The 14033-nt window shown below is 30.8% G+C and overlaps 1 protein-coding gene across 5 annotated transcripts in view; it reads right to left on the minus strand.

Annotated features, from left to right (window-relative positions):
* The window catches only part of LOC132131985 (lysine-specific demethylase 4B-like), a 52438-nt gene that overhangs the window by 19984 nt on the left and 18421 nt on the right, over positions 1 to 14033 (minus strand). For 2 of the 5 annotated variants that reach the window (XM_059544190.1, XM_059544187.1), the window contains exons 8-12: positions 7512 to 7649; positions 4101 to 4297; positions 2925 to 3154; positions 364 to 539; positions 155 to 278 (exon numbers count right to left, since the gene is read on the minus strand). In XM_059544190.1, coding sequence (XP_059400173.1) covers positions 155 to 278; positions 364 to 539; positions 2925 to 3154; positions 4101 to 4297; positions 7512 to 7649 — 865 coding nt within the window. Of the gene's footprint in view, positions 1 to 154; positions 279 to 363; positions 540 to 2924; positions 3155 to 4100; positions 4298 to 7505; positions 7650 to 14033 lie in introns of all 5 variants that reach the window. The other 3 variants (XM_059544189.1, XM_059544186.1, XM_059544188.1) reach the window with 2 other exon arrangements.

Raw genomic sequence — 14033 nt, forward strand, 5'->3', positions numbered from 1 at the left:
ACATCCAAAAACTTTAAAACTGGGTGCTGGGCAGACAAGTAGTTGCAAAGGTAAACAATGAGTCCGCACACCAGAAAATGCTCCTTAGAAATTTAATGGTTGCTCACCACGTGTAACGTTTCGGGCACAAGCTCTTCATCAGACCTTTACTTACCCTCATCGCTGGAGGCTTCCTGTTTGACGATGGAGTGAGGAGAGCGCATGGGTGGCTTGCTGAACGGATGTCTTCGGCTCTTCTTCACCTCAACTTTCTTCTTTAGTTTTGAGAAAGGTTTTGGCTGAAAGCAAAAACATTTAACTGTTATTTACCTCAATGTTTAATTAAAATCCTAAAAACCTTTTGGGACCAGAGAAGCTGCTCACCTGCAGGCCGGGAGCAGCTCCATTACTCTGGTCCTGAATGTCGGTGGAAGCAAATTGCTCAAACACCTGCTGGAAGGAGAGATCGTCAGGATGCTTCGGCTTCTTCTTTTTCTTCTTCTTCTTCTCCTCTCCGTTTTCCGATGGAGGATCCTGAGATTCTGTTTTTATATCTTCAACTGCAAAGATGAATGAATGTGAGGAAAATACAAAATCACACATTCAGAATTAAGAAGGCATTTGCTAGGGTTTATGATATTACAAGATATCGGCATCAACATCGGCTGTCAAAAAACACATATCGGTCGACCACTACACACAACGCTTCTGAACTTCTGATTTCTCCCAATATGGGGACAGGAGACTTGTCAGTCAATAAATGAAAAACTGATATTTTATTGAAAATTAAAAAGTAATTCCTTTTTACTAGTTACTCAGATTAGAGCTGTAATCGGGCCTTAAAAATTTGACCCGACAGGAACCGAGCCCGACAGGTTTCGGCCCGAGCCCCGACACGTACATTTTGATTGACAGCTTTTTAAAAGCCCGAACCTGTTAACAGCCCGACATTATTCAAAAGTGCGCACGCACACAGCTCTTTTGCCTTTTGTCAAGAATGAGTCATTTATAGAGGTTTTAACATAATTTATTCATAACTAAAGTAGACTAGACCACTTGGAAGTAGGAATAAAGAAATAAAATAAGTCCTCTTTAACATCGTAACATCTCAGCCCTCTAAATAGACATAGGCTCATTTAGCCTATAAATAGACCCACGGACCAATAAAAACAAGTCTTGTTTAACAAATAAAATTAAGATCAATTTTAATTAAGATGGGTTATGGCAATAACGAAATTAAGATAAAGGCTCCGCCAGATTTGCTTCGCCACTACCAGCTGACATTTAATAAAAGAATAATGCCAACATTAGCGTATATACTCTGTCCACATTATGCATTAAAGACTATATTTAGTTATCGTTTGAAAAACCTTTACTCACAGAGATTAGGCTAAGCCTACATGTTTTTGTGGAGGAAAATGATTGAATCCACTGTAGATGGCTTCAACGCGTTCCTACGCTCACTGATGGTGCGTCATTATTCATTCATTATTCAATACTCATAATAAACATGGTCAAAACTTTTCCAGACCTCAGACTTTGCTTTAGTTGCTGGTGCAACCAAAACGTAATCGCCAGATGCAAGCCTCCGTTACACCTACTCAGCATCCATTTTCGCATCTTAATCCATTTTTGCATCTTTCTCGCGTAATACATCACATGACCGGAGCGCAAGCCCGAGCCCGGCCCGAGCCCGCATAAGATGATATAATTTAAGCCCGAACCCGTCGGGTCCCATCGGGTTCGGGCAAAGATCTTCAGCTCTACTCAGATTACTCCGTAACTCATATTTTATTGAAAAATAAGAAGTAATGCGTTACTTTTTACTAGTTACTCAGATTACTCCGTAACTCAGATATTTTATTGAAAATTAAAAAGTAATGCATTACTTTTTACTAGTTACTCTGATTACTCAGTAACTCCGATATTTTATTGTAAATTAAAAAGTAATGCGTTAATTTTTATTAGTTACTCAGATTACCCAGTAACTCCAATATTTTATTGTAAATTAAAAAGTAATGCGTTACTTTTTACTAGTTACTCAGATTACACCATAACTCCGATATTTTAATGTAAATTAAAAAGTAATGCGTTAATTTTTACTAGTTACTCAGATTAGTCAGTAACTCCGATATTTTACTGTAAATTAAAAAGTAATGCGTTACTTTTTACTAGTTACTCAGATTACTCCGTAAATCAGATATTTTACTGTAAATTAAAAAGTAATGCGTTAATTTTTACTAGTTACTCAGATTAGTCAGTAACTCCGATATTTTACTGTAAATTAAAAAGTAATGCGTTACTTTTTACTAGTTACTCAGATTACTCCGTAAATCTGATATTTTACTGTAAATTAAAAAGTAATGCGTTACTTTTTACTAGTTACTCAGATTACTCCGTAAATCAGATATTTTACTGTAAATTAAAAAGTAATGCGTTACTTTTTACTAGTTACTCAGATTACTCCGTAAATCAGATATTTTACTGTAAATTAAAAAGTAATGCGTTACTTTTTACTAGTTACTCAGATTACTCCGTAAATCAGATATTTTACTGTAAATTAAAAAGTAATGCGTTACTTTTTACTAGGTACTCAGAATACTCCGTAAATCAGATATTTTACTGTAAATTAAAAAGTAATGCGTTACTTTTTACTAGGTACTCAAATTACTTCGTAAGTCAGATATTTTACTGTAAATTAAAAAGTAATGCGTTACTTTTTACTAGTTACTCAGATTACTCAGTAACTCCGATATTCTGTTGTAAATTAAAAAGTAATGAGTTACTTTTTACTAGCTACTCAGATTAGTCAGTAACTCAGATATTTTATTGTAAATTAAAAAGTAATGGGTTACTTTTTACTAGTTACTTGAAAGAAGTAATCTGATTATGTAACTCGCGTTATCCCCAGCACTGGCCATATGCTAAAAGTTTTCTTGCATCACCTTCTAAACGGAGTGCTGCTTCCGCCTGCTCCTGCTCCTCCCTCTCCAGCGCCTCGAGAGTGAGGAGTGCCTCCCGCGCCATGCGCTCATCCTTCTGCTGCCGCCGCTGCTGCTCGCGCTCCTCCACCTTGAGCAGGTATTCACTCATGTCCAGCTCTACTCCCTCCTCCCCCAGAACCTTCACCTCCTCCAGCTTCAGACGGCGGAACTGTTTCACCTTCGCCTGAACTCTATGACAAACATCGCAAATGGATAAAATGATTTCAACGCTATCGTTTAGCAATTTAGTAGCTCTCATTTATTATGATTCAAAGAGTAAACATCAAAGGTCAATAAAACTTTTATTTCAAACAACATTTACAACTGGATAGTTTTTATTACAATCCGAACAGTAAAGGTCAAAAGGTAAAAAAAAAAACTTCGCCAGAACTCTACAAATATAATTGTATTTTATTTCAAATCAAACTTTTCCCACTTGATGGTCTTTATTAATTACGATTTAAGCAGTAAAGATCAAAGATAATCAAAATCTTCATATAAGCAAAAAAAAAAAACACTTAATAGTTTTTATTACGAATCAAATAGAAAATCTCCTACACTACAAAAAACGACGGAAATGGATAACGAACTTTTATTTAAACACAAACTTTTTTGCTTGATCATTTTTATTGATGATGATTAGAACAGAGGTCAATAAAACCTTAAAAATAAAAACCTTTGCCTGAGCTCTACGACAGATACCTAAAACGAATAACTTTTTTTCAAAACAAAAGTTTTCCAACTTGATAAAATGGTTTAAGATCCTAACAATAAAGGTCATTTCACGTCCATGGTAAATTTTCGCAGAGACATCGTTAAAACAATGCATTTAGCGCACTTATTTAGAACAATAAAAAAAAAACCGAATACAATTTTTTCATCCTTTTACTATTATCATTCCATATATTATTTTAATTTAACAATATATTGTGTTTCGCATTAAAAGCACATAACAAATACAGTACTTACACAGATTTTCACATTCACACATCGTTAAAATGAAACAGTGAGTTTGAGCAAAGCACGTTTTTTTTGTTCAGGGGCCTGATGAGAATTTGTTTCTAAAATCAATGATAAAGACAACTAACAGATTTTTGTTGCAAAAAAAAAACAAACAAACACTGAATATTTCGGCACCTGCGCAGGAGTTTCTCTCTGTACGTGACTCTGGTTTTCCTCCAGTGCTCCAGCTCTGGGCTGGTGAGGCTCGTGGGTTTGAGGTGGTCCAGGAGCGTGTTATCTTTACCCTGTTTCCACAGCTCGTAGCGGTCAGGCTGCAGGCAGCGAACGAAGACGTCCATGGAGATCTTCACCATGTCCTTACGGCAAGTGCACTGCAGAAGACAAATGGGAACCAACATCTCTAAGTAAACTAAGTCAACAACTGTAAAAAAGTTATAATTTGTATAAATATATTAACTTCCTAATAGCTTAATTTTCTTTACATTATTATTTTAATTCAGGTTAAATATATGGTTTTATATGTATTGTGTTTTTTGCAGGTTTTTTTTTTTTTTAAGTGATTTTTTTTTGGCCTTTGGTTTGGAAATTAAATAATATTATAGAGTAATATGAATAATAATGCAAATGTATATACAATCTATTACATATTAATATAGTAAATAATACATATTAATTACTATAAAATACATAAAAAAATAATTAGCTATTAATAAATGTAGAAACTTTATTTTCATTGTTTATTTGCATCATGAAAAGTGCTATACAATTAAACTAATTGAATAATCCTATAAAGCATCAAAAAAGTACTTTTAACAGAAAATAAATTATAAAAGAAAATATATATATTGCTTTTCTAATATATATATGCAAATTCACCTTAAAAAAAAACTACAAAAATATTGGGGTTCAAACTGATGGAATTGAATAAAAGATGAGAATAAAATGAAGTGCATCATGGGAGTCATGACTGAAACAATGATTGAGAGGAAAATGAAGGCGATGGAGATGAGATGTGATGATTAGATGAAATAAGTCTTCATGCAGGTGCGCAGAAACAAGATTATTAAATCATCAGTGCCGACGACTGCGAGGGAAAAAAACAGCCTTTTAATTGCAGAGTTTGCATGCCGTGGATCGAAGTGAAAACCACACAAATCAACATCTCTAAATCAACAGTGAGAGAGAGAGAGAGAGACAGATGGAAATAAAAGTAATTTTCCTGCGAGATGCACTCGGCTGTATTACATCGGGCCGTTATTTCCTGCACTGCGCCGGAGCTGCTGTTCAATTACCAGAAACATTCTGCAGCTGAAGTGAAGACAAACACTGTGTGTGTGTGTGTGTGTGTGTGTGTGTGTGTGTGTGTGTGTGTGTGTGTGTGTGTGAGAGAGAGAGAGAGAGAGAGAGAGAGAGAGAGAGAGAGGGCATAATAACGACAACAAGTGCTATTCTTCACTCCGAAATGTCGAGGGCTTTGCCATATTATGCTCAGAAATGCAATTCCAACCCGACTGGAAGGATCAGACTCCTGGAAAAAAAAGCAGCGCTGAGAAGAACCAACCAAAACTAAAAAGTACAATCAATGCTGCAAACATTTTACAAGAGCAAAACTGAAACTCATCTGTTTCCAAGATACTGCAGCTTTTACAATCTAGATTTCCTTAAAGAAAATTGTGAAAATAGGGAGATAAATATTCTTAAATTAGTAAAAAAGTTAAAAGAAATGCAAGTAATATATAAATAATATCAACAAAAAATACAATAAATAAAATTTTTATATACAGTTATATACAGTTTTTTATTAAAAAAAACAAAATCATTTTAAACCATTCCAGTTGCAAAGTATTTAAATGAAGTTTGTAGTGGAATACTTAATAATAAAATGTAAAAATAAATTAAAATTAATATATATATATATATATATATATATATATATATATATATATATATATATATATATATATATATATATATATTTACTTACATAAAGGCATAGTATAGTATTTTTTCTTTTATAAATTTATTTATTGAAATAAATATTTTCTTGCTCACCACTTGATTCAATTTGATCAAAAATAACATTAAAAATAGTAATATTGTGAAATATCATTACAGTTTAAACGAATAATTTTCTATGTGAACATATTCTAAAATTAAATTTATTTCTGTGATGCAGTGCTGAATATATTAGGATTCTTTAATAAACTGGAAAAATTTTTTTGTAAGATTATAAATGTCTTTATTTTAGCTTTTGATCAATTTAATGCATCTCTGCTGAAAAAAAAGCCAATGTTTTGAATTGTGCTGTATATACAAATAACATTTTTTTAAAGAAGTATAAAAAGGGAGTATAAAAGTTTTTTTTACACAACAAAAAGGTGAAAAACGATTATACTGACACTGAACTCTCCAGGATCAATCTCTTTTACTGTTGTATTTCTCACTGCAGAACCAATAAATGGAAATGTAGGAAACAATAACTTTAAAGATACTGTAAGAGGCTTACAAAGATACAGGTTTAGGGCTCTCCGACTAATGAGGCTCTCTATCAGAACAAAAGAAAAGAGGAAAAACAAAAGAGACAAATGAAAAGACAGAAAAATAATAAAGAGAAAGAAAAATAAAGAACCATCTAAAAGAACCAACGGAAAAAAAAGAATAAAATGAATGGAAAGGACAAACAAAAAGAACAAATGAAAAGAAAGAACAGAAAGAGTAAAAAGAGAACAAACAAAAATAAAAAACTAAAAGAACAAAAAAAGGACAAACAAAAAAATGAAAAGCACAAACAGAAAGATTAAAAAGAGAACAAATGAAAATAAAATGACAAGAAATAACAAACAAAAATAAGACAAATGAAATGAAAAAACAAATGAATAGGACAAACAAAAAGAGGAAATAAATACAAAAGAAAAGTAAAAGAACAAACAGAAATAAGAGAGAACAAATGGAAAAAATTAAGACAAACAAATAGAAATGAAAAGAAAGAAAAAGAACAAACAAAAAGAACAAAACGATAGGACAAACAAAATGAAAGAACAAAAAATGAGATTGTAAAAAATTAAAAGGACAAACAAAAAGAACAAATGAGAAAACAAACTGAAATAATAAAAACGACACATGAAAAAAAAAAAGATAGGAAAAAAGAAAGAACCAACGAAAAGAAAAAAAGCGAATTAAAAGAAGAGAAAGGACCAACAAAAATAAAAAGAAAGAAAATGACAAACAAACCAATGAAAAGAGAGAACACATGAGGAAAAATGAAAAGAACAAACATGAAAGAAAATAAAACAGATGCAAAAGACACTGAAAAACTGCAAAAGAATAAATAAATAAGCAAAAAACACGAATGGATGAAAGATGAAATGGAAATGATTTTAAGATTTGACAAAATAATAAAAATGTAAATGAGATCGAATGAAAGAACGAATGATCAATCAAATGAATCAGGAGCGAAGCAGGACAAATGAATGAATGAATGCATGTGAAACAACTGAGGAAAGCACAAATGTAGGATGAACTGAAGGCGTGTGAATGGAGTGGGACTCATGTGACTGACGTCTGTCCTGTTAGACTTACGCTCACCTGCGTGGCCATCTTGCCGTAGTCGATCCAGCGCAGGGTCGCGAAGTTCGTGGACTCGGCGCAGTTGAAGCCGTGATTGAATCCGGCGTGATATCCGTACGGAAACGTGATCATGAACTCGCCCTCCTCCTGCGTGATCTGACAAAGACGACAACCACAAAATCATCACAAACGCGCAAATTCTCAGAAAACTTTTCACGTTATTTGCGCTAATTATGGCGTGGAACTTCGCAATTACACAAAATTAATTTAATGTAGTAAAATACATCGAACTGGGAGGATTAGATTTTTACACCGATGTTTGGGGAACTGAAAAACTTTTAGCAAAAAAAAATAGCAAATAAATTGCTAAAATCGTATACACAAAAAAATTATTATTTTTATTATTAATTTTATTAGCTATTTAATTAATGAATAATTTTTTTTATTACAATTAAATACAAATAAAAAATTGTTTTAATCAAATTTAATTAAAACCAAATATGGTACTTAAACAGTCAAATGAAATACAAATCAACACAAATTAAAGAAAATTGACGTGAAACAATGAATAAACAAATGAACAAAATACTTTTATTATTATAATTTGTAATATTTAATTAATAAATTAACAATGAAAAATGTGAACTAAAAAGGTGAACTAGCATAATAAAATTGACTTAAAATGAAATTATTTTAATTAAAAAAGTGAAGAATTAACAATAAGTGTTGCACTTTATCATGAAAAAATAGCTAAAATAGTTTATACACAAAAACTATTAATAAAAAAAAATATATTAAACAAATAACTAAAGAAGAATTATGAATTAACAAAAAAAACTGAAACAACCCAATTCATTTGTAACCTTTCTTACATTTATGTTTTTATTAATTAATATATGAATAATTACGAATAAGTTAAAAAGTCAACTGAATTTTTTTTTTTTAAATAAAAGCAAAATAAATAACTAAAAAAATAACAAATGCAAGAAAGTGATGAATGGACAAAATAGAAACAAAACAAGCAACCCATTTCTTTTGTTGCTTTCATTACCTTTAAGTTTAATTAATAAACTAATGATTTAAAAAAATTGTCAACTAATAAAATATATAAATACCTGCACAAAAGCAAGAGAAAGAAATAAAAATGAATAAATTAAAGAAAAATCAAGAAAAAATTAATGAACAAAAGTAACAAACGCAAATAAATAATAAAATAATTTGAATTAAATTGAATTAAAATAAAAAAGTAAAGTGTCATAGGGATACAAAGGGGAAAATTCTGGAAACTTTCCAAAAATCACTGGAATATTCCAAAAAATCCTGTAAAGTTTCCCAAATTTCTGGAATATTTCTCAAATTTACTAAAATGTTCCACCTTTTTGCAACCCTAATCATGGTGTAAATTTACATAAAAAATATTGATTTTGATTCTGATTGCCAAAAGATTTTTTATATAAATGAAATCAAGTGTCTTTGTGAACAACATGAGTTTGAATGTCAGTATCTGCACTTTATTGTAAATTCTCGCGGTTCATCTTCATGGGACGGACGCATGCGTTTCTGAAGATGGAAGTGCTGAACGTTTAATTTTTTCCCAGCTATTGCTCCGTTATCCCACACATTATTAATTTCACTGAGCTCTACAGTAATCTGGGTGAAGGCAACACTGAACTGTACTTTGATGAAAGAGCCAATAAACGCTGAATTAAGCTGCAAACGACACTTCAGAGGGAGAAAAAGTCAGCCGAGACTGAGAAACACGGCGGCGTCGAGCGCTAATATCGGTAGCCATTAGCGGCTGACGGGAAAAGAAATATGCTGTGAGAAATCTTCAGCATCTTCTCTCGCTTTCTACTTCAGACCTTGGGCTCCTCGGCTGACGGCGGCCAGAAGAAACGTTTAAAAGACATTTTCAGATGCTACGAGAGGAATTAAGATGGAGGCATGGATCATGGCGGAAAGTTAGCCGGCCTTAGCTAATGAATCTTTTCATTTCACTGTTTTCTAGCTTTGCGATCGGTGAAGTTATGCTTAGAAAGTTAGATTCATTAATAGCGTTCGGAGACATTTTCCTAGAATTTGCCCCAGATTGTGTTCGTAAACTTAAAGGTACATTATTTTGAGTTGGGTAACTACAAAAAGTACTGCTTATACAATATTATATGAGACGATAATAAAAAATACACATGACAATGAATGAACAAAAAAGTCAATGAATGAATGAGCACCAAAAACTAAATGAAGTATAAAAAATGACAGTAAAAATTGTAATCTGAAGTGAAAGGAAAAATTAAACTAAAATAATAATAATAAAAAAACTTTTAATAAAAAACAAAATCTGGTTTTATGCTGTACACTGGCATTACCATAAAAAAAATTCAGATTGCAAAAAAATTATACATACAAAAATTTTTAATACAGAGCGAATAACTTGCAGAAATGTATATAAAAAGTATTACTCATTTTAAATAAAATAATTTTGCACTGATCTGAAAGAAAATGTATAAAATTAACTTGAGATAATATTTAATTTTAATAAAGCAATGAAGTCAAACTTTATGGTGTAAATTTGCATTACAATAAATAATCGATTGCGAAAATATTATACACAAAATATTTTATAAAACAAGTGAATTTTGCATAAATGTATATAAAAGAATTATTAATAAAAAAAATAATAATTAAAAAACATTTTAACTGATTTTAATTGAAAGAAAGAAAAAGCCGGTAACACTTTAGAATAGGTAACACTTGTTAACTATTAACTATGACTTTTCTCTCAATAAATTCTTAATTTGCTGCTTATTAATAGTAAGATAGTTGTTAAGATTAAGCATTTTGTAGGATTAGTGATGTAGAAAAAGGTTATGTAGAATAAGGCATTAATACATGCTTAATTAGCACTAATACATGGCTTATATACTTATAATATGCATGCAAAATGTTACTGAAAAGTCATGTATATTTTTTTTTTTTTACTTAAAATAAAATGCATTTCTGATTTAGAAAAAAAGTCAGGTATTATGGTATAAATGTGAACTACAAAAAAACAGCATTTGAATTGAGCAGAAATGCATATAGAAGTATTTTATTTAAAATAAAAGTATTAATAACATTTAAAAATAAACTTGAACTTACAATAATACATGTACTTTTTATTCATTCTTTTAAATTTACTTTTGTTTTTAATAATTTGCAACAGATTATATTACCAAAATGAGCCCTATTCCAGAGTGTGACATGTATTTTTACAATAAAAAGAAAGTTTTGAGTTCATGGTGACGTTACCGTAAAGCATTTCAAAGAAAACCATGGTACAGCATCCAGAAAACATCGGTATTAAGTCTGGTATTATGTATCGTAACAGTCTTAACTGTCACCACAATGGTGGAGCAGATTAATCTTAATGAATTTCTCCTCACACTCGTGAAGACTGTTTGCTAGCAAGAGTTTGAGCTGATGCTCTAATAACGTCCCCAGACACACGGAGAGAGTCAGACAGACAGGAAACTTGCTGAGATCAACACTTCAGCATTTTCATCTCACTCTCTCTGACTCAAAAGTGACGATAACTGTGAGGGCCTCGGGCTCCTGACAATGGGAATTATCCATGGAGAAAAAAAAAAGGAGTAATTTGCACGGATGGAAGCAGGCGACGGAGTAAATTGAAATGTAATCCACGGCACGGTCACAAAAAGGGTCTGTGATCGTTGTGTAAATACACATAGAAAGATGTGTGAGGGGTCACAGCACTTTAGTTTACTACCATCATCTTTGTAAACAAAGCTAAATGCTAATGCTACAATTTCTGCCCACAGGACATTAGTGCTACATCTTGCATTAGCATTAGCATGAAAAACACACCTTCAGATTCCTAATACTCCCAAAAAAAGCAACCAAGCTTAGCGATCTAACAGAGGTTTTATCTTTAACAAAAACAAAAATCTGTGCATGAAAAATTTGTTAGCAAGGCTGTTAGCAAGACTAACGTGCACAACACACACCTTACTTCTAAAAAAAAATTATAAAATAAAAATAATAACTTTACAAACGTGCAAATAAACGCTCACAAAAAAGAGCAAATTGTGTGTGTACTGCTAACGTTTGTGTAAACTGTTCGTTAAACCATTCTGATGAAAAAAGTCGCAACAAATTTCAGCAATAAACCAATAACAGAAGCTAATGAAATTAGCTTCATTATTATTATTATTAGTTTATTTATCAGGGACAATGCAGCGCACATTGTTACATACATAATTATCATAGACAAAGCCATAACAAAATGTGTAAATGTGTTGCATAAAAGGTTTCTAGCCAATAGGCTAATTTGCAACCCCAGTCCCTGGTCAGGCCTTTCTAAAAACATATACCAAATATATAATTTGTAAAAAACTACGTAGTGTAAACTACACAATCATGCAACAAATACCTTATAAACACTAACATTTTACACAATCCCGACCACATTACACAACACATCAAATACAGCACAGACAATACATTGTTTTTATTTCCGTTGGTAAATCATTCAATAAATGGGTCCCTATCACTGAAAAACTTGAGTGGCCAAAAGTGGTTTTGCGCCCCTCTGCTATGCAGTTGCCACCCGCTGCTCTCCTAGTGGCAGCTCTCCTTGTGTTTATTTTGTGAGTACGGCTGGAGCTTGATTATTTATACATTTAAAAATCAGCTTAAGAAAGGAGAACTTAATAAAACTGTCAAAATTTAAAAGCTTTATCAACTTTATTTATTGGTGTATTAATGAAACACAAGCAGAACTTAAAAAAAAATTCTTATTAAAATTGTCGCAACAACTTTCCACTAAATTTAATTTTGTGTTTCTATAAAAAAAAAAAAAAAGGTTTGAGGCTAATAAAAGACAACCAGACCGTTTGAGTAAAATGTTCGTAAAACATTTTTTAATTACAATTGTTGCAACAAATTTCCACAAAATGTAATTTGCTCGGTCTTTTTAATAGCAAAAACAAAAACGTCAGAAGCTAATAAAATAAACTTCATCAGTATCTTTTACTGGTGTGCTAATGAAACAACAAAAACGTGTTTGTAAAATGTTCCTATTTTTTTTTTATTGTTGCATTAACTAAAAATAATTAGCATTGGCATTTTTTAACACCGTGAAATACATTACAATTAACATTCAAAACGCACCTTACGTTCGTTAAAATGCATAGAAATATTTTCCCAGGTAAAAATCATACTGAAATGTTTTCATTTTATACTCGCAAGTATACACTGAATATTTATACACTGAAATTAAATATGCAAAGGATGGCAGACGTAAGAATGGTTTTACGAATAATTTACAGAGAAATTCGTAATTGGTAAGTCAGTGAAGGAAGCAAAAAAATTAGCTTTATTAGCTTCTTTAACAGGCGTATTAATGAAACAGGAACAGAACTGAGTTACAAATAGTTCGCGAAACCATTCTTGAATTAAAAATGGCAGCTTTCAATTAAATTAAATAGTAATACAGTGTTTATTGTTGAATTTATTTAGTTGTTAATATTATACATTTTTTATTATTGTATTATGCAAATTATAACAAAGCGAATTACAATAAATAAATAAGCTTTATTAGCTTTTAGTGATGCAATGGCAGAACAAAGTTATAAGTTGTTCGTAAAAAGTTGTTTGTAAACATTCAGTTTGATGATTAGCTTTGGTGCTTCAGCATTAGATACAAAACTAGCGAGAGGAATTTAAATTCTTTGTTTGCAAAAGTTTGATAATTTGCGCACACACACACACACAAAAAACTTTAGTTAAAAACGAACATTTAAAACAACAAATTGTTAAAATCCAATAGTGAATTTATGTAAATTATTCACAAAAACCATGCATAAATACATTTAAGATTTCATGAACAATTTACAAAAGAATTTAATTTGATATAAACTGGGCTATAATTAGATTAGTGAAACAAACCGTTCGAAATGAAGACTGCATGATGTTTCCACAAGAAAAATATTAATATTTACATATAAACTTGCTTTTGTAAAAACGTTTTTACAAAACTATGAGAAACTATTAATAATTTGAAAGTATTTTAATTATCTCAAAGTTGGTAGTTCAATAAATCAAAGATTTTTTATCAATGCAAATGTTAATCATATAGTTTCGCAATTAACATTAAATCAAATAGCGTAAAAATCTTTAATTTGTTGCATGCTATAATGTGATAATCTACATAATAAAATGTAATTAAATTAATATAACAAATTGTAAATTTAAATAATATAGTTGTATTATTTATTACATCAGTATTTTTAATTTAAAAATAATAAATATAATAAAATTATTACAATGAGAGTTTTTTTGTTGAGTTTTTATTATTTAATTTTATAATTTTATATTATTATTACTACTACTACATTTTAATGAATGTAATATTTTTTAGTTCTTTACACAAATTATCACATAATAACACGAAAAAAATGTCACATTATAAAGTGACAATCTGCACAATACAATTATAAATATTACAATAATTAATAGAACAACAATAAATCGTAAATAGGT

The sequence above is a fragment of the Carassius carassius genome, chromosome 48, assembly GCF_963082965.1.
Source record: "Carassius carassius chromosome 48, fCarCar2.1, whole genome shotgun sequence".
NCBI classification, from domain to species: Eukaryota; Metazoa; Chordata; class Actinopteri; order Cypriniformes; family Cyprinidae; genus Carassius; species Carassius carassius.